The 27831-nt window shown below is 42.1% G+C and overlaps 1 protein-coding gene across 1 annotated transcript; it reads left to right on the plus strand.

Annotated features, from left to right (window-relative positions):
- The first annotated feature begins 661 nt into the window (after positions 1-661).
- On the plus strand, positions 662-27670 carry LOC124049981. Its single transcript, XM_046372147.1, has 54 exons — positions 662-798; positions 3972-4064; positions 5654-5672; positions 5838-5874; positions 7145-7267; positions 7569-7768; positions 7848-7951; positions 8970-9082; positions 9203-9415; positions 9616-9690; positions 9810-10051; positions 10752-10833; positions 10979-11122; positions 11473-11675; positions 11765-11874; positions 12500-12618; positions 12719-12895; positions 12982-13013; positions 13757-13854; positions 13959-13981; positions 14079-14100; positions 14559-14586; positions 14688-14772; positions 14868-15014; positions 15092-15303; positions 15427-15530; positions 16384-16502; positions 16610-16765; positions 17085-17299; positions 17481-17566; positions 17666-17802; positions 17907-18032; positions 18116-18306; positions 18399-18487; positions 19095-19222; positions 19355-19482; positions 20045-20162; positions 20475-20693; positions 20823-20993; positions 21750-21899; positions 21987-22051; positions 22136-22265; positions 22448-22533; positions 22637-22766; positions 23224-23414; positions 23529-23619; positions 23754-23883; positions 23968-24158; positions 25097-25258; positions 25360-25496; positions 25663-25805; positions 25913-26007; positions 26500-26773; positions 27146-27670. Exons 2-54 carry the CDS (start codon positions 4013-4015, stop codon positions 27235-27237), a joined length of 6714 nt encoding a protein of 2237 aa, XP_046228103.1. The 5' UTR covers positions 662-798; positions 3972-4012; the 3' UTR covers positions 27238-27670.
- The last annotated feature ends 161 nt before the right edge of the window (positions 27671-27831 follow it).

Below are 27831 nucleotides of genomic sequence, written 5' to 3' on the forward strand. Positions count from 1 at the left end.
GTGTGTGAGTGTGTGTGTGTGTGTGGGTGTGTGTGAGTGTGTGTGTGTGTGTGTGTGTGTGTGTGTGTGTGCACGCAGATGCCCGAGGTCTCCCAGTCCTCTGAATATCTTGTGTTCAGACTGTGTCAGTCATGTTTACAGTCCACATTTTTATTTCATGGTTATTTGTTATTAGCAAATTGTCAGACAACAATGAAATAAATTACGGGATATGTTAAAGAAATCTGTCACAGTTAAGTTGTTTAGTGTCTTTTCGTGATGGCTGTCAGGTGCAGTAAAGTTTTGTTTCAGGTTCCTGTTAATTTAACTTTTATGTTAACTGGGACTTGCATGTCTTCTCTCTAAACTGAACCCTTCGTAACTGGTCGTGTCAGTAGAATAGAAATTGCTTCAGTGTAGAAAAACCAGAAGCTTATACATACAAACCCAAGTACTTGGAAGGCGTCACCCGCTGAACATGAATCAGGAGTAACTTTATACTTAGTGTCTCTTTCTGTCTCTTTTGTGGCTCTCTTTTTCACAGGAGTCCATGTACTGAAAAGTTGAATGTAAATGCAGACACACACACACACACACACACACATACACACCTGAAGCAGAAGAGCCACACTAGTCCTGCCCTCTTGTGTCAACATGGAGGAGTCAGCCATCATCACTTGGGTCTTCGTCACAAGACAACACACCCTTCAGCAGTTTACTGATGCACCTGCGTCTCAGGTGTCAGCAAAGCGTGAGGGAGAGCGTTAAAGACCGGCACTTTACAGCACCTGAAGGACCCCAGCTATTAAACAAGACTTGGTAAGATTCAGATTTGATATTTTGCCATTTTATTTCCTTGCCAAGTCAGATTAGAGATCCTATTGTCAGTTTTTAACTTTATCTCTCTGAGTCTACGTGTGCTCGTCACAGATTGCTCCTTTACTTCTGACTGATACAAGTTCTTGTTTAAGAGAAAACAAAGAGCAGTACGTCCTTGATAAATTTGTAGTGTAGGTCAATACAATGATACATGATCTGACACAGATAAGCTTGAAGAATTCACTTAAAGAACCACAATCTGTCCTTTTTGTTGTCTGTGCCTGCACCTCTGGCAACAACAAGCCGTTTAGGGATTTGAGCTGTGGGGAATAATGAGCTCAGCGAGAATAATAAACGCATGATAGGAAATTCAGCTGACTCAGAATTACTGATTTAAGCTCTCAGTGAGAACGAAACTGTGGTGGAAGAAGCAGACAGAGCTTTTATTTATGTAACAGCAACCATAACACAACGTGAAAATCCTTTTCAGCAGTAAAAATACCCTCAAAATGTGTAACGTTATTAGCAGAATATACAAAAAGTGTAAAAAGTACTCTTTAAGAAAACACTTTATCAGTGTATGATTATCACTGATGTGCTGTAATCAATCAGTGTGCAGTAGATTTGAGCATTGGATCAGTTTATAAGATCATTAAATGTTTTGCAATGTAACTAATCCTGTAAAGTTAACAATTTTAACATTTATACAGGGGAAAAACAGTTTTAATCAATCACAGGTGAATTAATGTTTGTATTTAATATAGTTATAAATTATATTAAGATGAAATGTTTTCTTTTGACTGTTAGTATCCACTGTGGGATCGTGTGGTCACATTTTATTTTATTTTGTCAAAATCCTGTCGGTTTCCATTCAAGCTTCTAAGTTTTGACGTAGTAATACATATTTTAAAAAAGCTAAAAAGAAAATGAGAAGAGGGAACATATGTTTGTGTGTGTGTGTAAATATAAGAGACATCATTTATAAGAGACATCATTTAACCGGACTTGTTCAACAAACATTTTCATATATTTACACAGCACCGCCGTTAAAGCCCCAGCTTGGGAAATAGTGAATTAGTCACAAAGAATTGAGTGTTTGTCTTTCGCCCGGCAGAGCTACAAGTGTGTGTGTGTGTGTGTTAGGGAGAGGAGGAACAATCCCGAACAAACACTTATAGTTAAAGAAATGATTTACCCTAACACAATAATGTGTGTTGAAATATGAGGCTCTGAATCAATGGGTGAAAGTGTAGAGAGGGAAACTTATGAACGTGTGAGCCATTAGAGCTGCACTAACTGATATCAAGAGACCAAAACGTGAGGCGAAAGAAGTCACTCGTCACCACATCACACATCTTCAGCCTCCCTTCACTCAGTGTCTTCTCATCTTTTCAGTCTATTTTGGATGACAGTTTTATTTTGCATCCTTGCTAACTCCTGCAGCCGTTTTCAGTGAAAGCTTTGGTAAGTCCACTGTAGGCTGCTAAGCTACATGAGCTGCGTTGTGGTCATGTGTGCGTTGGGGCAAAGTTTTGCCTAGTGGCCACTTGCAGTATTGCAGCAAAAGTTCCCCTCCTGGGGGAAAAGACACATCTGTGACACTGTTGCCTGCAAACAAGGTCAATTTCCTTTCCTTTCCTTTCCTTTCCTTTCCTTTCCTTTGTTTTTGATTTTTGATCCCTGGAGCGATCATCTCCACTCTCTGATGTAGTCACAATGTAAGGCTCTGTGTTTTTTGGACCATGCATCAGGGTGAGATCATTTGTTTACTGTGAGACATGTGCCTTAAATGTCTCTTTAAAGACAACAGAGGAAACGAAGAGCCTGCAAAGTGAGCACACCATCTACAGTGGAGCCACATGTACATTACTGACCAAACAAACAACATATGAAAAATACATCTATTGTAGTCTGTCTCTGATTGGTTGCCTCCCTTGTTTGGATTGGTTATTGGTTGTATGAGGAGTGAGAGTGGATTGGGTAAGACAAGTAGAGACAGAGAGAGAAGCTTCCTGCTGGGGTCTCACGGACCACACGACACCCCCTGAGACCTTTTCCATCCTTAACCAGGTTTTGGAGCCTAAACCCGACCATTGCATCATGCAATAGGCTTGTACTGGAGCCAGACCTTCTGGCAATAAGACGCAGACTAGGACGGGTCTCACCAAGAAAAGCATAACGTGCTTATTAAAGTTATTTTAGTACAGTCACTAGCTGGCTGAATAGCCCAGTCAGAGGAATGTCTTCCACTCGTTGTAAGTCTCTGGGGCATTTCAAAAAGTCAGCGACGGCAGCATGTTCATGCGGACGACAAACTAATATTAGATTGTGCCGCATGCAAAGCTAAACAGAGAAGCTGAGCGATGAGATTAAATTAGATTAAAATTAAACTAATACGAGAGATGTGACAAACATCAAGCTACATGCCCTGACGAGTTGCTGCACTGTGCTACAGTGAGCTCTGATCTTGCATTTTGAACCAGAAACTCCCTTTTTCTCGTGACATAATTTGTCTAAAAATCATGTACACTGGATTTCAGATCATCCTGACGGATCAGAAGAAAATCAGGCAGACATGAAGGCGTTAGTGATGAATACAGTGAGTCTCACTGTAAATCACTGTCCTGCCTTTGTTGTGGTAACATTTGACTGAGTACATTTTTCGGGCAGGTTCATGTTCTTGTTTTCTTTGTGTTCGTTGTTCGCAGATGAACGGTGTACAGTTTCAGAATTCTTTCCACTGATGCATCCTTTGTTTCATCTTTGTTCCTCTGAGTTAAAGGTCACTTTATACCACACTGACAGTTAAAAAAAAAATCTGACTGCCACTCCCTGATTTCTATCTGTCACCAAGCCCACAGGCTCCAACCTTGAGCTCACAAAGTGCATTATAGGATAGACAAAGCTAGGCAAGACAACAACTGGCATGAAATTGAATAAGAAAAACAGAATAAAACCCCAGCCCTCTTATGTAATATATTAAGCAGCGATTTCAAAGATGGAAAAGGGTGTTCAGCCTGTGTAACACCAAAATGATTGGTGGCGTAATGCCTTTGGGCTTTGTTGTGTCTTTGAGTTTACCCTAAAAAGAAAGTTGAGATTTCTGGTCCAGAGTTGTAGTGTTTGTTGGTGCAGTAGCAGACTGTCTCACCAGCTTTCTCTTCCCTCCCCAGTGACCTTGACAGCTCTCTCATCCCATGAGACTTGGTGCATCATGAGATCACGCGACCTTTTCCTGCTGGTTTACTTACTGGGGAGCTGCTTTGGTAAGAGCAGAGTTTCTTCTCTCATGCATGAGTGTTAAGGTACAATCAAATCCAGCCTTAAAGGACAAGGCTGGTGAGAGTCTATGGTTGTTGTTGTTGACAAATCTTATTAAAAGACCAAAACCAGCAATTTATCAATCCTACAAACAAGCATATCCAGAGCCTCTTATACGTCTTGCAGCAGATCCCTCTGTGGCGCAGAGCTGCTCCACTGCTGTCCAAAAAACCTGTTAAAAAACACACATCTTTGAATTGGGTGACATGTTCCTTCATTAAAATCGGCTGATGATCTCACATACAATGTCCTCCTGCCATGGATACTCACTAAAGCACCAAATGTGTCTAAATCCACAGCTGAAAATAGACTAACCAAAGCTTTATATACTCCTGTATGAGGAGTGTTTGTAAAAACACAACGTGAAGCTAATTGTTCCCCCCAAGTGTTACATCTTCATTCATCTTCAGTGCATTGTTGGTTTTGCTCTTGTCGTTTGATTTGTGAACAACAGGAAACTAATGTTGGCATGTTTTTAATGGAAAATCAAGGTGTTGTGAGTGACCCAGAGCAGGTCCGAGTGAAGAACCACATCACTCAGTCCAGCATGGTGACGTTCTCATGGATTAATTCACTGTTGCTTTTGGTTTTTTCACTGGATTTATTGCTGTTAAAAAGAATGAACAAATCTGCTAAAGTTACCCCTTAAACACTTTTACTTTTACAAGACACAAGTAGTTTACAACATTACACAACTTTGATAAGCTGCAAGGGTGACGTTTTTATTCATCAGTTATGCAATGTCTGTAAATATTCATGTAAATAGACTAATGTGGTGTCTCAATAGCTCCTGGTTTCCTTTTCTTTTGTCACGTGACAGATTGTACACATGTCACTGCCTGTTATTGAAAGACACTCCCACACCAGAATAACTGCCCCACAACTGTGCACACCAAATGGGGCGAGAGCAGTGTATTTGTAAAGCACTCAGCACTGAAGATCCATCTCCTGAAACAGCTCATTACTGCTGAAAAACACAACAGAATGACATAATGAAATAACATAATCGATGCACCAGACTCCATATCAGGGCATTGAAAGAATGTGGACTCTGCAGAATTTGACAGTTTGATGGACTGTCCTGCAAATTGTGAACAAATGTGCTTAGCTGCCCAAATATGCTAAAACAAGCTAACAAATCAATCAGAAATGCTCTTTGTGTGCAAGAGTTGTGTGCAAGTTAAGTTTTGATGACTTCAGCTGTCATTCGAGGACTGAGCCAAAGTCACTGAGAAGATCATTATAAGATCACTGTTGTAAGAATTGTTTAAAACATTCTGGCGAAGTTCTGGAGGGACCGTAATACATTAACATGATCAATAAATTATGATGCTGAGGGGGATCACCTTTTCTCAAGGGTTTTTATTTTGGTCTCAACCATTTTGACATTTAACAATCCTACAAATCCATCACAGAAAAAGAAAAGCTGCAGCTGTCTCCACCAACAGCAGCCTTGATTCACATTGACACAGAGAATGTCCTTAATATGTCCAAATTCAGTTTTCTAACCGTGAACTTTGTCTTCTCTTAACAGGAGCATTAAGTGCACAAAGGTAAGATCCAGATGTTGTGATAAGACAACAACATTTTTGTTGTGAATCTCACACAGATTACATTGTTTTTCACTTGTTAAGACACCGTGCTCCAACTGTAATTAACTATGTTGTCTTGTTATTTGTTAATGCTTTCATCGTTGCTTCGCTGATGAAAATCTACAGAAATGCAACTTGCTCTTCTGGAGAAACTTGTGGACAGGTGAGTTAAGCTGTCACTATAAATAATGTGTCGGTTGCTGTAAACATGCCATTCAAAGGTGCACTGAGTGAGAAATGAGTGTTGAGTAATTATGTGCATGTAAGCAAAAGGCTAAAATGATAACAAGAAATTTCACACTCCAAACTGTTCAAATTCACAACCTGTTTATCTTGATGAATTTGGATTTTATCTGTGAGGACAATTTCAAATTTCTTTGCCAGATCACAAATGATAAGGCAATTTGACAACAAAATAATGCCCTCACCCGGGGGCTGTTCCAATAATAGCACTAGATTAAGTGCATGAGAAGAAAAGGAAAGATATTTGGCCCGAGGATCTTCTTTGAATTCACAGTCACGAACTTTTCCTGAGTTAAAGTGGTTCACTGTTGAGACTCAACACTCGAGTAGTTTTCTCACTTAGTGCACCTTTCAATGGTGTGTTTACAGCAGATGAGTCTGAATGTGGAACAGCTGTGCTCTGGAACAAGTAACAGCAAAGGATTTTTGTGATGATCGGGGCTCCGCAGTTCACCCTTGACACTTGGTCAGATTCCTCGGTGTGCCTCTGGATCAATGCCAGCCTGACAAAACAAATTCTCAGTCCAAATCAGGCCAAGAACATCCCACAAAATGTAGACAAATTCAGCAGCAACATGAGGACCTGAACCAGCTCACATTCAGAACTGGAAAACAAGTGAAACTAACAGTCTCGGCTAACTGAACGTGTACTGATGGAATTTGTTCCCACTTTGACTTGTCACTGGGAGGCTGATTTGTACGTGTTCATGGATGAGCTCAGTGTGAATGTGTGAATGGACTGTAGCATAGTTGGACTAAATTCCTTGGGCCACCTCTGGACAAATGCTAACATAGAGAGAAAAGCCAAAGTCCTGCTAATGCGGAGCTAATTCTCAGCTCAGACAGGTTAAACAATTTCCAGGAAAAGCAATCTAGATGACATCTAGATGACAATTGGTACGTATGGGCCAGAGACAACGTACAATCAGTACTGGAACACCACCAAGAGCTCCATCAGCCAATCAGCTCTGGTATTGAGGGAATTTCCTCTTAATAAATAGCATGTTATGTTTCAAATGTAACAGACTTTTTATATCAACTCAAGTGTTTATGTGTTCCGGTGCTCTTCCTGGTGTTTCAACATGTCTGCAATAATCAAAATCCCAAATTTCTTTCCCAGTTGCCTAAAAACGCTTTATATCAAATTGTTTGCTCATTGCTAAAATTTTCCTTTCATTGTCCTGTTGGAGGTGCTGGATTCGACCTCGCACTTCCTCCAGTGTGTGGGATTGTCATCGACAGACACGGGGAGGGACCACATGCGGAGGCTCAAAGGAATGCTTGAGGCAGCGATGGATGTGTACACCTTCATGGTACAACTGATAGCCAGCAGTGAGGCAGGAATGTTGTTCTGCAGACGTGTAATGGAAGGAATGTTGTCGAAAATTCCCATCTGACCAGTTGGTGTTGTAACCCTGTTTTTGTTCTTTTTCACTGAGTGACATTCAGACTGATTTACTGATTGTGAAATGTCACACGGGTTGACGTGCTAATAGTTTTACTGTAGCTTTTCAGAGAAACATTTTCATAGCAAAAATACATTTTAACATCTTTCCACTCCTCCTTCACCCCTCCCTTGCTTTCCATCACACTCCTCCGTCACCACAACCACAGAGGTCCAGCATGACCGGAGTGCCGCTTCTCAGCTTGCAGGGGGAGCTCGAATTACACTCCAGAGCAGATCCCCTCCAGAACGAGGCCCTGGTGCAGATGTGGATGGAAGTCAAGATTAAACCGCTGCTGACATCGATCAGCAAACACTTCCTGTCCTGCCTCAGCACCAAGAACTTCAGCTGCTCCACCTATCAGACCATGTATGTCGGCATCTCTGTATGCCTGCCTGTTTCGGTCACCTCCGTAACAACTTCTCACCATCCTATCTCATCTTTGCAGGGTGAGGGAGCTCAGTCACCATTACTCTGAGATGAATCCAGTCAGACAGAAGTGGATCTACACATTCTTCATGTACCCCTTTTTGTCTGGAGACAGAGTAGCTGGTAAAGCTTTCATGTGTTTAAATGAAATATTTGGGTAGCACATACCTGCACTGAAGCTGCTTCCATTCAGTTTGTTACTGTTGTAGCTCCAGCAACGCTTGAAGCATAAAGGACCTACACATTTTAATGAAGGGTTGTGGAACATTAAGATCATCAGTGAAGACCACAAGTCAAAATGCTTGCGTCTCACAATGAAGTTGTTCTTCATACTACGATTTCTGAAATATGAACCCCTTCTGACTAATTCTTTTCTCAATGCAAGGAATCCGAATTCATTCAGAATTCATCTCAGTCACAGAAAATGTTTAATCAGTCTGTATGGGCAGCTGAATCTGACGTTTCTCTGAACAAATTTGATGTTTCTACATTGTGTCTTCACTGGAAATTCTTCTCTGACTCTGCAGAGTCAAATTATTGGCCCGCTTGCTCTGTTAAAGACAGCAAATCAGTCCCTGTGCTCACAAGATTTTTAAAATCTATTTCTGGTTCTGTAACTGTATGACAATGATGGTGGCCATGATGATACACATGATGGTCAATCATCTTGACTGAGTGCAGCTATGATTGTTGAGGAACTGCTTCAGTCTGCACAGATATTACGTTAGATATCGACGTTGTCAAACAAGAATTAATTATGACTAAATTCCCGTCAGTCCAATGTAAGCGAGATCATTTAAATTTGTCAAGTCATCTGATGGTAAAATGTGATCAAATGGTTCAGGTAGTGTCAACATGTGCTTGTCATTGCAACAGTGCAACAAAAAAAGAACATGATAAGACATCAAAAACAACAATAAATAAGCCTCACAATTTAGGAGTAAAGCTAATTTTTGACATATCCCAAAACCTCCATGATAAAATTAATCAGAATCAGAATTCCTTTATTTATCCCCGAAGGGAATTTCTTTAATAAAATTCAGCCTACACACCGAATCTTTAAATGACATATTAAGATATAAACATTTGTTCACATGCAAGATTATTTATCTCTGCTAAATTGTGTGTAATCTTTGTGTAGGCTGTGTGAATAAGGACGAGAGCAGTGAGGAGTGGTTGATGAAGAACTTTGGTGCCTTCAGGGCCATGGCCCGAATGAAGGACTTTTCATCACTCAACATGGTCTTCAATGGAGTGAGTTGACTTTGGGTTTTCTTGAAGATTTATAGAGCAACACCAAAGAACCTCAGAATCTGCATCAACTTTCTCCTGGTTTTGCTCCTGTTCTCCATTGACTTTTTCCTCCTCCCACAGTTGGAGGTTCTTCACCTGCTTTCTCCAGCGCAGAAGGCCGAGCTGCTGCTGAGGCCCGAGGTTGCAGGTTTAGACAACGGCACCCTAAGCCTGGTCTTTCACAATTTGTTGACAGGGGGCTCTGGTCCCCTCCCCACTGCCATGCCTGGATGGGACCACAATTGGACGACCCCTGGATACCCACCACTGCCCCCACAAAACAGCTTCAGAGAGGTACTGAACGTTGTATGGATGTATGGATGGAGGACGTTATTATGGTGCCCCCAACATGACCACAACATGCAGCTTTAAAGCAACATCTACTGTATTTATTGGAAAATGTGAAACTACAAGTTTAAGAAGTTAAAATGTTGTAATTTCAGGCTAAAATGGCTAATTTTTATACTACCTCACTGCTTTTGTCTCCCTTACAGCTTGTAAATGGGGTCATAATGGCTTTCAAACCTGTCGGGAGCTTCGTTCATGAGTTTGTTTCCTTCACACGTGAGGTACAAGCTCTCTCTCTCACGCACACACTCACACACACACAAACAAACACAGAGTACATAAACTGGCATGCAGATGTATGCACAGTCCACAGTCCTCCTGACTTGCTGCTTCTCCACAGAGGGATGTTTCACAACTAAGAAGCGCCACTCTGACCCAGTTCCTGCTTAACTGGACTCTGGCTGAGCTGGCAGACTCGTACAGGCCAAAAAACACATCTGTAGTTCCAGAGGTGCCCATGTTTGATGTGACCAACGTGGAGGACTGGTACCAGCAGGTCGTGATGCCGGTGTTACGGAGATTCTTGCCGAATGACGAGGCTCTGATGCATGACAACGTCAGACTCGCCTTCCATCGACTGTTGTATGTCACAGTGTTCATTTATTTCTCCATCTATTATTTTTTTATTTAGGGTGTGAAACTAAAATGTAACTAAGTGGGAAACCATAGCATCAATTTAAAAAATAATCTTTACCGTAATCTACAATCTTAATGATGGCTCAGTCACAACAATTGCTGCAATGCAATGCAGTTCTATATAGTTTTTTAGCCTCTTTTACATCATTCTTTCAGTGTTACTCTACTGTTTAGTCTCACATTAGGCAGCTACATTCAACAAAACAAACAAAAATGTTCAGATAAAGCTGCTGTATGCTAACAGCTGGTTAGGGATTTGCCCATTAGGAAAGCAGACCATCGAATCATTGGAGACCAAAACCGAGCTAAAAGGAGAGTGACTGTCGCATTCAGATTTGTCAGGTGACCAGAATTCCAAATTCTGGTCCAAATTCTGGTCCAAAGAGTCCAAATTCATGCTGATGTTACTTCATGTCTTTTAGGTGTGTAAAAAATCCACTGTTTGCAACCTGTTAGTCATAGTAACTTTATAAAGAGAAAATATGTCGAGGTAGGGGGTTTGTCAGCTGGTAGTGAAGTCCCTCTGCCCTCTAGTGGCAAGCAACTGTAGTTAACACAGCAGATGCCCAATCCATCACGGGTCAGTGGATATGCTTCTGTGTTATAATGTCTCTTGAATGTGCATTTGCAACTTGTTTGTGTGCAGCTATCTGGACCAAAACATGGACAATGAAACCTCTGAAATCCTGGATGTCTGCAGCATCACTCTGGATAAATCCTCTTGTGGGGTGAGGCTTCATTTAGTTTTTTGTTTTTGTTGGACTTATTCAAGTTTAAATGTTGAGAAATTTTATTGCAAATTAAATGAAGCTTCTGAAACGCTTCAGAAATTCTGATCCCTCCTTTAACGCATCATTTTTTTCACCCTGCCAGATGACCGACGCAGTGCAAAATGTGGCCAGCGTCTTGCACTGTGCTGCTCGCACCAACCTGACGATGTCTGAGGCGACCATCATGAGACTGATCGTGGAGCTGACGGGACATCTGAACTCGATGATCAAAGAGTTGTCCACAGCGGTGAGTGTATCATCTACTCCATCTGTTTATCCTTAAAACACACATATTGCCTTCTCTTTTACTGAAATATGGAACAATCAAAGTTTCTCGGTGGACTATAAACCAGAATTATAAGACTATTTTACTTCAGCATTAACAGCACTACTCATACAAACAAACTGGGAGACCACTGAGAGATTCTGCAATTGAGTAAAACAAATCTTGTGTTCAACTACGACATCTAACTCCTACCTGGAAGACCCTCGACTGCCCCATGTCTTAGTCGTAAACTTGTGTGTTCATTTGCTCGTTCATTTTAACACATGTTATAAAATAAGGATTGAAACCAGCGCTTTCTTTTCCTCCTGTAGAACTTCAGCGAGGTGGCGTCTGACTTTCAGCAGATCTTCGGTGAGGGGGAACCTCCCTCTCTGACCCAGGAGCACCTGAACGACCCGAACTTCATCCAGCTCTGGTTCCAGATCAAACTGATGCCCCTCCTGCCCAGCGTCTCCCCAGGCCTCCTGTCCTGCCTCAGCACCAAGAACTTTTCCTGCCTAGTTTACCATAGCATGTGAGTCCACAGGCTTGAGGAGGTGTTATTTTTGTCCACGCACCCTGAATGGTGTATTAAATTCCTTTTCTCGTTTTCTGTCTCCGCAGTGTGGCAGCACTCAGCAAACACATGAGTTTTCTGGACGCTGATCCGATCTACAGTCATAACATCTATGAGCGCTTCATCTATCCCTTCCTGCTGCATCACAACACCTCCAGTAAGCAAATTAGATTGTGTCTTTTTCACTTGCATAAAATAATTACAAGAATCTGGATTTTTATCCTGTTGCTACATAAAAATGTTCACATGGACAAAAAAAAACTTCTCTTTATGCAACAACACTACAAATACGTCTCACTCATTTCTTTTTCTGCAGTGATAGAGGAAGTATTCAGGTCATTTATTAAGTAAAGCAGCACTACTGCAGTGTAAAAACGTATGTACTTACAAGTAAAAGTCCTGCACTGAAAATGTTAAATAAAGGTGAGAAGCATTATCAGTAAAATGTACTAAACATATCTAAAGTAAGAGTACTAAATACTGGAACATGAGTGAGTCACTGACATCAGATTATGATGATGATGTGTGTCTAATTAAAATGCAGCTGCAGCTAGTGATAAATATTTTTATAGTGTTTTGTGCAGTTTCATGATGAAACAACACATTGTGTTTCAAAAGCTGATTGTAGGGTTATTTTAATGTATCCGTGTGCAGTACAGAGCTGCAGGTCTGTGTTTCACATTCTTCTTTAACTGAGTGATTAAAGAATAATGTCAAGACACAGAGTTAATGCGTAAGGTTAATTTGAGTGAATATTCATTAAACTTGCATGTTTGTTTCAGATCCTCAGTGTTTGTTCTCAGCCAATCACAGTGCAGAATGGCTGAAAAACAACTTTGGTTTCTTCTCAAGATTCGCCCCCATCACTGACTTCTACAAGCTCAATCCAAACTTCTCTGGAGTAAGTTTGGAAAACAAGGCGGGCTGTAAAGCTTCATCTAAACCTCACTTCACTGAAGCCTTTATTTTGAATGATTTCTTCTCTTTTGTCTCCTGTGCAGCTGGACGTTCTTCCCATCTTGTCTCCGAAGCAGATGGCAGAGATGCTGCTGTTGCCTCTTCCTACTCCGCCCGAGAAAGACGTCGTCATCAACAGAGTGTTTGACTTCCTGTTGGAGTCCCCTGGGGACATGAAACTTTCAGAGACTGTGCATTATGTGGTCCTGCTTGCCAAAAAGGTAACAACATTGTACATCAGCTTTAATGCTTTTGGAAAACCTTTAACTGTCCTGGATGATTAACTGTAACATGTTCAAATTTTCAGGTCGATCCACCCTGTGGTGTCTACAGACACATGTGAGTACGAGAGAAGAGAGAATTTTTATTTTGTTATTTTCTTCACATGTAATCCATATCACATTTTGACTTATTTATTACTATCTGCTGTGAAAAAGGATGCGAATCTTATTTCTTTCAGAGCAATAAATCAAGCAAAAAATCATCAAATCATACAGCAAAACAGCATGTAAATAGGGGAGGATGTTATGGCTAATGCAGTACACAGAATTGTATATCATGTCAATATTTATCATAAAATAATGATATATTTAATTTTCTGAAATCTTAGTTGACAAATGTTAGTACAGTTTGTAGTAAACGGATGACAAATTAATTACCTGACAAGAAAAAGTACTGAATCACGTTGATGTAAAAGTCCTAAAAATCCAATATTGACCTTCGGAAGTGAGACACGACAGAAAGTTTGGGCCCCAGTGTCTGTCACATTCATTGAGTTTGGCTAACATTACAGCCCTGTTGTTCTTATCACTGTTTGTTTGTCATTTACTGCCTCAAAAGGTTTCAGATTTTAGTAAAACTTGATGTAAGGTTCTGGACCGTCAGCTGGACTGTCTTTGTTGTGGGTGTTGGATTAAAACAAAACAAAAACATCATCTTAACATCGTGAGACTTATCGGGACATTTTCACGACTCTGATGACCCACTCACACTGTGCGCTCACCATGTTCGTTTTAATGCCGTTCTGTCCTCTCTGCATGCTGAGTAAGTGCATGGGTTTTCTCTTTCCATTCGTGTGTCAGTTTCGACAGACTTTACGGAGCTTTGCCTTCTCTGCCACCCGACGTGGAAGCTACCATCTGGACTGGCATCGACAAGCTGATGAACATGGCACCAGAGGGTCAGTCCCTTTCTCACACACATACACACACATATATACACATATATGTAGTTTGTGAACTACAACATAATCTCATTCTTATGTACCTTGTTGTTTCATTACAGGCTGCATCATCTTCAGTGGGGAGGTAATTAACTGTGATTTTTACCTTTTTTTCTGAATATTGTTTTACATTGGATTTATGATAGAAGACTCATAACCATCTTAATCTTTTTCCCCTTAAGTGCACCGTTACCATGACAAATGGTAAGTCATTTCATTCCTCATTTCAAAAATTTATTTATAGAATGATTAAATATAGGGCGGCACGGTGGTGCAGGGGTTAGCACTGTCGCCTCGTAGCACGAGGGTTCCAGGTTCGAATCCCGGTCTGGGCCCTTCTATGTGGAGTTTGCATGTTCTCCCTGTGCCTGCGTGGGTTTTCTCCGGGTACTTCGGCTTCCTCCCACAATATAAAAAACATGCACATTAGGTTAACTGGCTACTCTAAATTGCCCCTAGGTGTGAGTGTGAGAGTGTGTGGTTGTTTGTCTTTGTGTGTTGGCCCTGCAATTGACTGGCGACCAGTCCAGGGTGAACCCCGGCTTTCGCCCGTAGTCAGCTGGGATAGGCTCCAGCTCCCCGCGACCCTGACGGATGGATGAATGATTAAATATCTGACTGTTAATAATCACCATTAATTCATTTTTTTCTCCTTACCACAGAAACAGATATTTGTGTCGGAGTGAACAGGTGGGATTTGTGATCCACTCTGTAATATCTTACTTTCAGCTCGTTTTAAAAATGTTTGTGTTGATGTACTGTCAATAAATGTTTTTATTTTGAATCTACAGCACAATGCTGCAGCTCCATCTTGACAGTGGACGACTGAAGGGCCGTTTCTGTGATTTTTCTGTTGAGGAGTTTGCTTGTGCCTCGGTGAGACCCCAAAACATCTCAGATCAACAACTGTCCCAAAACTACTGTTAGTTCAATTTGTTTTAATGTGATCTTCATGCTCTTTCATCACACAGCTGTCAGCGTTGAAAGCAGAGGATCTGGCAGCCATGTTGGTATGTAATCGCTCCTCCAGCTCCGGGAGCTCAAGATCCGCCTGGAAGCTTCTCCTCTCCAAGGCCTCACGTGTGCTGGATGAAGCCCTGGATCTTCTAACCAACACGGTACGAATGAGCAACACTCCTCATGTCACACTTTCCTGGTCAAACCACGACACTGGATGTTTTTTGTTCCCTTGCAGACTCTGGATCCCAGAAACCCTGCAGTGACAGTGGTTTTGGACTCTATACGAGAAATCCGACTGGACACATTCAGCGTGGCCAGCTTCAATGATCCTGCCCTCATCCAGCTGTGGTTCAACCAGCGGCTGCGTCCATTCCTGACTGCTGTTTCCCCAGACTTCCTGTCATGTCTCACCACAAAGGGATTGAACTGCAGCACCTACCAGCACATGTGAGCTCACACATTCACTGTCACCTTCAACCAACCTGCTCTGACTTCAGTGGAAAACTGATTCTCTCTCTTGTTTTGTTGAGATATTCATTATCAGCTACATGATTTCATTTCTGAACTCAGTGTGCAGATTCTGAGCCGCCTCCAGCCGCACATGACAGTTTCCAGGCAGATGTTTGTCTACACACACTTCATTAAGGTTTTCCTGAGCAGGAATAGCACCACAGGTATGTCCTTACATTTCCATTAAGACGGGGTGTCAACGTCAGTCAGTTTATTTTGAGTGTAATCTCACAAAGTGATTTTGCAAAAAAAAAAAAAGAGTTTTGTTTGTCCAAATCAGCAGCCACATCTGAACTGTTCTGTTGCTTCCATGTCAGCAGGAAAGTGCAGCACCAATGTCCCGTTGTTATGTCGTAAAGCAAAAATGTTAACATGGTTACTCCCTCTACTAATGCTGTTGTCATACATTTCCGTAGTTGTCTGAATCTGTAGTACTTGTGTCAACATTGTATTTTTATTTAGGTTTCTTCACTTACATTTTGGCATTTGGTTGTTGACACTTGTGGGATGTAAGTGGGATGTAATAGCCGTCTGAAATGTAGGACTCTTACTTGAAAAGTTTTTCCTTCATAATTCAAAAAACTGGTGGCTGGTGTTGCAACAGTGAGATGTTTTCAAAGTACAATAAACATCACAGTTTTACACTATCGCTGTAAAGGTTAAATGTTATGACACCGCTTGGCACTGAAGCACTGGAAAAGTTTGATATGTACATTGACTTGTAGGTGGCATTAAAGGAAAAGTATGGGCATCATCAAAGTGTGTAGGATTCATCCTCTGGACACCATGAACATCTGTAGGGAGTACAGCAAATACAGTATCTGTCAAACGTTTTTACTACAGACTAACTGTAAAGCAGCACCACAAATGCGGCTAGAAAACAAGTCGTCCATAGCACCACTGCTGTGATGTACGTTTTTTCTTGAAATAACCACAGTCAGTCGGGCTTCTCATACTTGATGCATCCATAAAGCACACAGTGAAGCTGAGTTTGTTGTGTGTGTTCTTCTGGTCCAGATCCCAGCTGCAGCTTGCACATTAACAACAGCGGAGAATGGCTGCAGAAGAACTTGGGAGGTTTCTCCGTCCTCGTGTCCTTCCGAGACCTGCTGATGCTCTACTCCAACTTTTCGGCGGTACTTCCTGTTGCATCATGTCTTCTCTTACTATGATTGTTCATTCGTTTGTTGTTATTTTGTCTCATCAGCGTTGTTGGAAAACATATGTCTGTGTGCGTTTTCAGATGGAAGCTCTACCACAGCTGACAGTCAGACAGCTGGCAGAGATGGCAGGCACACCAGGCCAGCTCACCTCTTCTGCTCAGGTTATCATGGTGATGAACCACATCCCCAACCATCTCCTCACAGTCTTCTTTGATGACTTCTCGCCTGCTATCATGGTGAGTGTGCCTTAATTTTCAAATAATATCTTATCCGTGGTAACTGGAAACAGTATTTTAGTCATTGCAGATACTCTTTTCTACTTTTTTAGGCAGAAGATATCATAATTCATACATACATTTCCTGTCAATGTGTCATATGGGAGAAAAGTGAAATATTACTCTTTGATCTGTTTGGTCAGATTGGTCTCTCAGAAAGGTGCAGTTAAAAAAAATCGGTTTTTATTGTAGCTTTGCAGAAAAGTAGATTTCTTGCTTTTAAAACGTTCTCTCTATGGTTGCTTGTTTTCTTATCTTATCTTTGTCTCTTCTTCTGCAGGCTCATCAAAGCATGTTCCCCCCTGCGGTGAGGTCAGCGATGCTGCAAGTTGTGTTTGCTCGTGCAAACCTCTCAGATCACTCAGTCAGTGATTCTGTTGTGTTGACGTGGCTCCACAACCGACTGCGCCCCCTCCTGGTCGGCCTCTCACCGCTGCATGTTGCACCGTTCTTCAGCATACTGGCAGGAAGAAACTGCAGTATACAGCAGCAGGGGTACGTATAGACTCACAAGGACCGAAGTAACGGCTGATTTTAATGGAATCCTAGAAACCTTTTGGGTTTTAGAAGGTCATTTCTTAAGTCGCTTGTGTGGGATTCCATACAGATGTTTGTGAACGTAACTGTATAGCAGACACAACAATGATGTGATGGTTTCCACTATTTTTTATTTCAGAGTCCAAGATCTGAATTCAACAATCATTTCACTCAGTGAAGTTACACAGAAAGAAATCCACAATCACATCATTGAGAGTCTGAAAGGTAAATAAAGCACCTTGAAAGGAAACTAGTAAGTATTTTTGTGTGGTTAGTCAGCAGATGAATTTGTTTGTTTGACAACCGACCTCTTTGACTGTTTAGGAGCAGTACCTCTTCGGTGCTATGGTAACAACTACAACCACAGTTTCTATGCCTTCTTGGAGCAGTCATTCTTGGGATTCCAGTTCCCCAACCTGACCACCTTCCTGTCCCTCATGCCTCCTGACAGAATGCATCAGGTTTGTGTCCAAAAGAAATGCAGAGGATTAAAAGGGGGTCAGTTTTAGTGCTTGATATGACGGATGAAAGAGGGTGACTCATTCACTGTTTACTGCTCCACCAGCTGGTGAACTCCATGCCTCCATCAGATCTTGGAGATTTTCTCCGCCGCCCTGATGTTGTCGACAACAATGCAGAACTCTGTGGGATCTACAACAACTACATCCAGACACCGATGTTCCTCGAGACTGTATGTCCCACACGCATTCAAGCACAAAGAAACTCAAACCCATATTGATGTTATAACAACATTACTTTGTACAATCACTGCAGGAGTCTCTGCCAGCGGTGGTGCAGCGGCCGACACTGCCTTGTGTCTGGCCCATGGCTCTCAGGAGCTCCAAGAGGTCAGAGGTCAACGCATGGTTTGACCTACGCCTCCAAAACTACTTGGTCTTCCTCACTAAGAGTCTGATCAGCCCCAGCAGTACTCACAACGCCTCCTGCCTGGCCTTCCAAAAGCTGTATGTGTGGTTTATGCAGCAACATGCAATAGCAACCATATCATTTTGAACTGTGCTCAAATGATGTGCTTTGGTGTCATTTTGTTTTTCAGAGTTTCAGTTCTTGGTGAATACAACTACAGTACTGCAGACTTCACGAGGAAAGATGTGTTCAGCACCATCAGGGCTTATCTCACCTCAGGTCAGTCCTCAGAAAAGCACACACCTTAACTGTGTGACTTTCCCACTAGATATGGCGACCGTTATACTTTTTTTCTTTACAAGATTCATGACACTTAGAGCATACGACAACCTTCATTTAAACTTTTTGAAATTAGAGGTGGATTTATACACATATTGATGAAATGTTGATGAAAAATAATTACATCAGCACATGCCAGTAGTATTCATGATTATGAAATATAGTTCAACCTACTTCCACATTAGCAAGTATTTTGTAAAGAAATTATGCCTTTCTCTGAATAGCTGAAATACACATCACTGTCTGAAAGCAAAATTGGATATTTAGTGTACGTGACAGTACGTGTCCACCACCTCCTTGAGTCCTCCTTAAGTCTTAGCCACATTTCCATCAGAACTGCTTTGTTAGCAAACACTAACAAAATAATCATTACTTAAATTTATCTCATATTATATAAAGAAAGACAACTCTTTCTGGTATAGTTAAAAGTGCTATAGCTGAAAAAGGACTATGTTGATTTGTTTCCCTTTCTTTCTTTCTTTCTTTCTTCCTGTCAGTAAAATATTCCACGTTAATATTTTTTGATGTGTTGTTGTTCTTGTTGTAGCGACTGTGCCAAGGTGTTACAATTCCGCCGACCCAGAGCTAAACTCTACAGCATGGTTTGCTGAGTACATCGGCCCCTTCATGCCTTTCCTCACTCTGGAGGCTCTTCAGACATTTGGATCTGCACAGGTGCTGAACGTCATTTTGAAATCATAGGCTACATATCAGGTTTTATTCACTGAGACTTCAACAGTTGAAGCTAGATGGATTAATATCGTACCGACTACCTTTTCAGTGTTTATGACCCTTCCTTTTCTACAGGTCATCCAGGTGTTCACAGTTAACCCGCTGAACATCGCCCTACTCAACCACTCCGCCTTACCTCTCAACCTCACCAACTACTACACTCAGCTCATTTATCAACAGGACAGCAACTTCAACCCCTTACTGTGAGTCTAAACCCATAAAATGTGTTTTACCTTTCAGTCTCAAACCCAAATTTACATGTCATTACAAATAAGTATACAGAGTGGTAGAGTGTAGCAAGCAAGTTCTTGTACTTTAGTCTTTCAATTTTATGCAACTTCATACTTACATACACTCCATTACATCTCAGAGACAAATACTGTTGGTTTTACTACAATGTTACACCAAATTTGAAGATTTTGCCTGACCTCATGAAAATTTGACTTTTATAAGGCACTTGTTTGCTACAAGCATATGAAGATCCTATAGAATATGATGCATTATTAAGATTGAAGTACCCAACAGTATATAAAGTATATAAAAATATTAATGCAGCAGTAACATTAATCTAAAAACTTCAGATACAATAGTAAAACACTGGCAGGGAGCATTTACCACACAACAAGTACTTTAAGTAAACTTTGTGGATCTTTGCTCAAGTTTAAATTCTTGACTTCATAATGTGGTATTAGTACTTTTACTTAAGTAAAGGAGCTAAATACTTCTTCCACCACTATACGATACTCTCTTGCTCCTTCTCCGCAGTCTTCCTCTTGTGTGTCGGTGTGTAGCTCCTGGTCCGGCTTTCACACAGCTGACCGCAGAAGAAAGTATGATTATTCTGTACAACCTCACCACTCTCTGTACAGACCTGGACCCACAGGTAAGAAACACACAGAAAGACTGATTCTCACAAACAGACACGTGCAGGTTGGAAGGAAAAACTGGAGAGACAAAAATGACTGGAGAAAAGCTACTGAAATAATGTGCAGCTGTGTTGTACAGTGGTGGGAACCTGGTGAGGGATCATGTCCTCCTTGTAGGACAAAAATGTATGCTAGTTTGTTTTTTGGGGGGATAACATTAAAATCTCCTCATTGACAAAAAGATATGTTTTGGCACCTCAGAGAAATGTTTTGGCCCCGTTTTATGTAAAAATATGGAACCGCAGCTGATAAAGTTTTCTTCTCTGTAGATTTCCGCAGCTTTGGCAGGTAATTTTGGAGACAACATTGGCGCCATAGCCATTTCTCTCCTCGGCAATGAGAGCACTGGCCTGTCCACTGGGCAGATCATGAGAATAAAACCTCAGGACCTCTTAGCTGCCCTCAGCACTCTCAGTAGTGTGATGGGCTGGAATGAAGGTCAGGCCAAAGCCATCATCAGGATTCTGATGTCTTCAGGGATGATGCAGGTAGCTGCTGTCTCTCTGTCACCGTATGTTTTCTTGGACTATAACATTTGAATTTAGATGCCAAGTTTGAGCCCACAAGTCAGATTAAAGTCCCTCATCTGTGTACTGCATCCTTTTCCATCCCACCAGATCAACAGCGCGTCGTCATTGTTCAGTCTGGGCTCTCTTGTTGTGGGTGTACCAGCAACGACGTTCAGCAGCATCAGCGGCTCCCAGCTGCTTATTGCATCCAGAAATCCTTCATTTTTGGTGCACTTGTTGACCGCGCCACAGATCGTCCAGAAGACCTTTGTTACTCAGGTATGACAGCTTCATTTCTGTTCAGGATTTCATGCTGCATGTTCAATTCAATCCAATTCAGAGAAGGAGCACACAAACACAGATGTGTAGCAGCAGCAACAATACCAGAAGTATTGGAACTGTACATAATGATGATGATGATGAAGTACACAGAAGGTACAGAGGTGATTATGTTCATGCTGCATTTGAAGCCAAAATGTTAGCTTGCTTTGCCTGCTTGCCAGAGGGCCGATGTCATGTCACAGACTAATTTGTGTGAAGGTCACTCAAAGAGTTAAAGCAAGGCGTCTGGACTTGTGAAGATTGACTTGACTGCTAATCCAAGCAGCTTCATCAGTTCAGAACTGACCACAAGAAGATTGACTTGAAGACGTTTCACTGTTCAGGAACTATGCTACATAGCTGCTAATCCAAGCAGTTCTGAACTGATGAAGCTGCTTGGATTAGCAGTGAAACGTCTTCAAGTCAATCTTCACAAGTCCAGACGCCTTGCTTTAACTCTTTGAGTGAATATGTCCTGGATGACTGAGAATCTTCACAGACTTGTGTGAAGGTCGAGAATTTAAAGGAACTTAACGCCCCCTGAAAATCACCTGCAGTGGTTCAAACTCTCGCTGTTTTGCGGTGATGTAGAAGTGTACTTCACTGTTGGGTGTAGTTACAGGTGTGTGCGCACGCAAAGCATCACTGATCGTGGTGCTTGAGTGTGGTCAGGGTTGAACACACCTTTAACTCACTTCCCTCATCCTCACTCAGATCGTATCAGTGAACAGCAACAGCGAGATGATCATACAGAACATTCCAGATGATTTCGCCACCGAGATCCCTCGTGCTATGCTGCTGGGCTTCTCAAGTAACACCAGCGTTATCACCACACTCAACCGGAAGAAATGGAAACGGCAGCAGGTGAGGGGGACGCCACACTGAAACACACAGGTGTGTACTGAACACACCCACTGGTCAGTCAGTCATTAAACTCCATTTATTTTTTAGGTTGAGTTGTTCTTTGATGTGGTAGCAGTGGGAACCGCGACCACAGCGCTGGGAAGTCCAAACAAGTGAGTTCTGAGGAGGCTTTGAATAGAGCAAGAGTCAACAAAATCGGGAAATGTCCTGAAATGTGTGTGTGTGTGTGTGTGTAGTTTGTCATCCTCAGTGCTGCAAGGCTTCACATGCACCGGAGTGAGAACTATTGAAAAGGTTCAGATCAACAAACTGATCAAGGCCTGTCGGAGGAGAGGCAAGAACAAGGTCATACTGATGGAGACTCAGGTGAGTGTGTGTGTGTGTGTGTGTGTGTGTGTGGTTATGCTGCATGAGATTTGATTTCGTAACCTGATTTATCCATTTTTTCCCCCCTCAACATCCTCTTGCCACTTGCAAATGAGCAAATCACTGCTTAACGGAGAGACGCACAGCTAACAACACGACTGTTTTGCTCTTCTCACCGATAGCTGACCTGCATGTACAACTACATTAAGGAACAGTCTGACGTCACCAGCTTCGACCTCTATCCCCATGATGTGCTTCTGTACTATGAGTGAGTGTAGAGTGGTCTGTGTTGGACTGAAGTTAAAAACAGTATGTAATGACCTAACAGTAGAACAGCTTGTGTTAGCGTCTGTCCCTCCGTCTCTCCACAGTTACTCCCTGGTGCCACAGGCCAGCTGCAGGTCCTATTTTCAGCAGCTGGCGGATGCAGATTTCTCCGTCTTCTCCTCCGTCCTCAGCTACAAATTGACTGCACTGTTTGCTAATGCCAGGAGTTGCCTGGTGAGTCCCCGAACAACGAGCAACACATGCGTCTCAAACGGAAAGCCTTATACTAAAGCCTATTAAGCCAGAAAGTGTCCAGTGTTGAATGAACTGAACCAATTTCCTGAAAGACGACTAAAGTTATTCCAGGACTAAATAAAGATTTAAATTAAATCTCAGAGGAGGCCAAGATGAACTTTCTACTATTGTTTTCTGTCAATGCATACACAAGGTGTAGCTGTGGTACCTGAAGCCACTTTTTAAGGCAACACCTCTAGCCTTCTAGATTAAGACTGAAAGGGCCGCAGGCTGGAATGGCATGCCACACCCTCAAAGGCTGCCCGCTCCTGGCATAATGAATGTCAGCACAGTGTGAAAGAACAGCTTTGATTCACATGCTCAGTACTTCTTCTTCTACTTCTTTTCATAATCCAATCTGTAATTAATTTCTGTTCTTACTCGTTTATTCTCTAAGGGTATAACCAGCACGAGTCTGACTGAGGATAATATATCAGTGTTGGGAAACATGTGCTGCACTCTGGACGCGTCCTACATCGACAACTCCGACCCGTCCATCTTGGAAAAACTCAAAAACTGTCCAGACCTCACTGACGCTCAAGCGGCTGCTGTTGAAGCTCTGCTGCAGAGCGGGAAAACACAGTATGGGTACGTCAACACATCTAGTTTCAAGGTTTTTTCTAATGTCCTTGTAATCAGCAGATTTATTTCTTTATTCTCAGGATAAGAATTTCTCGACACTCTTTGTTTTTCAATCACCAGAGCTCCATCAACATGGAATGAACAAACTCTGGAGGACCTGGGGATGTTACCGCTGTATTTGACTTCGACCTTCTACGATAACTTTGACAAAGTGAGTAACACATCAGTGCATGCATTTAGCAGAAAGGATGACTGAATTTCCACTCGTCTGTGGCATTACTGCACCCATCCGGTGTTGGATTGACACTGGTTTTTGAAACCGTTGTGTCCGTTTTATTATAACAGAAAACGAAGCGTCAGTACCTGAGGTATTTCCTGAAGGTTCTGAGGAACAACAGAGTGAGCAGGCAGAGGAGGAGGAGGCTGAAGAGAGAAATAAGAAAGTCCATTAGAAATAAGACAAAGCGAGCAGTGGGTGAGTCTGCCTCTGTTACCTGCTCTGCTTGTTTCTTCTGCATGAATTTAGGATTTTAACTCTTTCTTTTTAACTGTGTTCCAGTAAACGAGTGCACAGTCGGAACGATCACCCAGGTGACTATCAGCGATGAGACCTTCCCCTTCGACTACGACGACGTAAACCAGTTCAACTCCTGCCTCAGTGCCACCACTGTTAAAGACAACTTGGATGCTATCACTGGGAAGGTGGACCAGGAGGAATACCTCGCCATTGTTCTCAGCAAGCTGAGAGAGGTACGTGAAGTTCAGATTTGTTGGCAGTGGTTCTGGTTAAGTCAGTGGCATAACAAAAGAACAAATACTGACTTTGTGAAATGACAAACACTGTCAGATAAAAGCTCGGGTTAGCAGCTTAAAACCAGGGTAAACAGCACCCAAGCAAGTTTGATTTCAAATGTGTTTGACGTTTCCATCCGTCTGGACATCCAAATCAACTAACTTTCAGAGGTGGAAAGACAAGACTTTGGATTGATGTCAGCTTGTGGGACAGCTGAGGGGAAAAGGAGACAGGACTGCAGAGAAATCTTAAAATTAAGTCGATGTTACACTGGTAACCAGTAAAGTGAAGATAGTCATACTGTCTGCCAAAGGACATGCGTGCCCATAGTGGCAACTGTATTCAACATAAAGTCTCCTTCTTTTAAAAGTGAAAAGACAAAATCAAATAGTCACTATCAGCCATATTACTTTAGTCAGGCTGCTGTTTGCACTTAGCATATTTAATGTGAGTAAGGTAGCTAAAAAAGCATTGAGAGAGTATGGGGTCTAAGATGCCCAGACATAAACGAATATATATGCTCCATGTTGACATAACACACTCTTAATACTACTACTACTACTGCAACTACTACTACCACTAATAATAATAATGATAATAATAATAGCAACAATAAAGCATTGTGAAATTGGGTCAGAGCTTTGTTTTCTAAGGAACAGTATTTTTAAATGTCAAATACTGGCTAAATCAGATCTGGGTGAAAATCAATTCAAGAAAATACTTGCAGTGCAAACGTGCTGTTGTTACAATATTTTTAAACTAACTTTGAGTGACTCGTAATCAGCTGCCAATTTGTGTTTTCACTTTCTTTGACAAATAAAACAAATGAAACGACTCTGATTGTGATTCTCTGCTGGGTGAGAAAGCCTTCTTGCTGATTCTCTTGTATTTACAGGCTTACGCTGCCGACTCTGCCATCCCAGAAAGTCAGGTTCAGCTCTTAGGCCCGGCGTCCCGTCAGGCCACCTTGGAGGACATCAACATGTGGACTATCACTGAGATCGACACACTCTCTGCTTTAATGGCCTCGTCGAACGGGGAGTGGGACCCAAGTCTGGTGAGCAGACAAGTAAACCGGTGAAGTGTGTTTTGTGTGTGTGTGTGTGTGTGTACTGTATGCTTGTGTGCGCTCATAAATGAATGCTTCCTTGCATCCAGGCTAAGGCCATCGTCTCCAAGTATCTGCGTAAGGAAGGGAACAAACTTGGCAGTGCTGAGCTCAGCGCCATTGGAGGAGTCAACCTGTGCTCTCTGGACGTGAGCGTTTTGATGAACATTTCCCAGCAAAGCCTCCGGTAAGAAGTGAAATAGTGAAATATTATAATTTCCTTTATAGCACTTAAAGTAACAGCACAAATCCACAGAAAAGTATGAGGTCGCAATTTGTTTTCATTCAAATGGCAGATAAACCGCCTTTGTATATTTACAATTACACACTCAGTGTGTTTGTGTCTCATGCAGGGAAGCTGAGGCCCTGACTGTGTCCAGCTGCACCACAGAGAAAAAGAAAGCATTGTTCACCATCGCCAGACAAGCGTTTGCCACAACAACACGCGCTGAAACTATCTCCGCTAACTCCTACCAGCTCACACAATCCTATGTCGGTAGGGAGACCCTACCCTTCCTCCACCTACACACACATACACACACGCAAACTTGAATACAAACAGCTGTCAGTCAACTGACTGTTCGTTTCTTTCCTGGCCTGCAGGGGGTGCAGATTTAGCTTATGCCCGAAGTTTGTCGGCCTCCAATATCAACATGGACTTGGCCACTTTCATCAGTCTGGATGAGAATGTTGTACTGGTCAGTAGTGTGTTTGTGTGTGTGTGTTTAACAGTCTGTGATTGTATCTTCTTTTACATTTAGCTGTGTTCTTTAAAGCCAGAAGCTTTGCTATGGTACACTGCTTGTTTATGAGACTGCAGTGATGCAAAGACAAAAGACTGAAGTGCTTGTAAGGTCCTCTGTTTCTGCAGGTTTGAGCCTTTGTTACTGGATCAAAATGCTACTACCTGCACACATGATATCTGTGCAGAACATAAGTGGTGTCAATTAGTTTTTGTGTCCTGTAGGATTAAAAAAGCAAATAACTTAGGGGACAGGGCTTCACGCTCTCTCTTAAACCCTTCATCATCCCTCAGGTCACACTGGAGACAGGAAATAAGCGGACAGAGATATGTCTCCAGATGCTGCAGAACTGTACATTTTATTACCCATCACTTACACTTTGGCCAGTATGAACAGGAGAAGTGTGTGTTCAGTTGACATGACGTTTCTCTGCTCTGCTCTCCTCAGAGCCTGACTGTTGATGAAGTTAAAGGTCTTCTGGGCACCAACCTGGCAGATCTGAAGTCCTATGAGAACCAGACGCTGGTACAGAGTTGGATCAGGGCGCAGCCCCAGTCGCAACTCAACACACTGGGACTGGGGATCACAGGGGGCAGGGCTGACGCGACAACCAGCTCTCCAACCAGCTCTCCAACCAGCTCTCCAACCAGCTCTCCAACCACTGCCACAAGCAAGCCAACATCCTCATCTGGATCCACCAGCTCCACTGCTGCCACCACGGGTGAGTACTGAACAGGATGTGTTGTGCAAACACTAAAACCCTCATCTGAACAAAAAATACAGCTTCATTTAATCAGGTGGTCAGCCCTTCTACTGACTGACTGACTGACTGGCTGACCGACTGACTGAGTGATCGAGGTACACGACTGGTGCTGCTCGCAGGCCTGAACTGTGGTCTGTTGCATCATCCGGGATATTTTGGGCTTCACTTTTGCGCAGGATGGTGAAGTGGAGACATGTTGTTCATCTTTCTATATGCCAGTGGTGGTAACCCAGCATTACCACCAAGACTTAGGAGCTCTCTTAGTGAGCATTAGAACAGAATAGACTGTTACTGTCCTCTTAAGTAAGTTTGTGTTTGTGTGCGTTTTAGGTAACGACGGTGCCCGCATCCGAGCAGACGCCGGCCTCTCCTTCCTTGTTCTCCTCGTGCTGCTCATCACTTCTGAGCACTTTCTTGTATGAAGAATCACATGGCTGATTATTGTATTTGATTAATCCATGTCCACTAATTAAAAGAAATATTGTCAAAGAAGTGATACTGAGGCCTTACCGTAAACCATAAGTGACATTAAATGCCACTTGCTACATGCTAAACTTCATGTGCAATAACAGTACAATAGATGATGTGAATAATGTATACTTCATTAACCTTCAGTACAAAGTGTGTATGTTCTGAAACCTCATATTTACTATTTTTGCATTGGTGGCTTGTCCTCACGTGTTTTAATTGATAAAATGAAGGCGTAATAGAAAAATGAAGGCAAGAGTTTCTGCTGTTGACGTACTTATACGTGTCCATTTTGAAATAGCACTTTCTTTAGGTGGGCTTACATTGAAAGCGAACACAACGTGTCTGGAGCTGTATGACATTAATAATAAATGCACATTGTATGTAGTTGCATGATCATCAGAGCTCATCATTTGCTTGGTCAGAGTTTATTCATATTCAAGGCTTTATTCAAGGGTCACATCATTTCATACGCACAGTAAAACCAACACCAACAACGAGTTTAGTGACAAAATCGTCGTGACGTTATGAAAAGTAAGTGAACACCG

Source organism: Scatophagus argus, chromosome 2, assembly GCF_020382885.2.
Source record: "Scatophagus argus isolate fScaArg1 chromosome 2, fScaArg1.pri, whole genome shotgun sequence".
Classification (NCBI taxonomy): domain Eukaryota; kingdom Metazoa; phylum Chordata; class Actinopteri; family Scatophagidae; genus Scatophagus; species Scatophagus argus.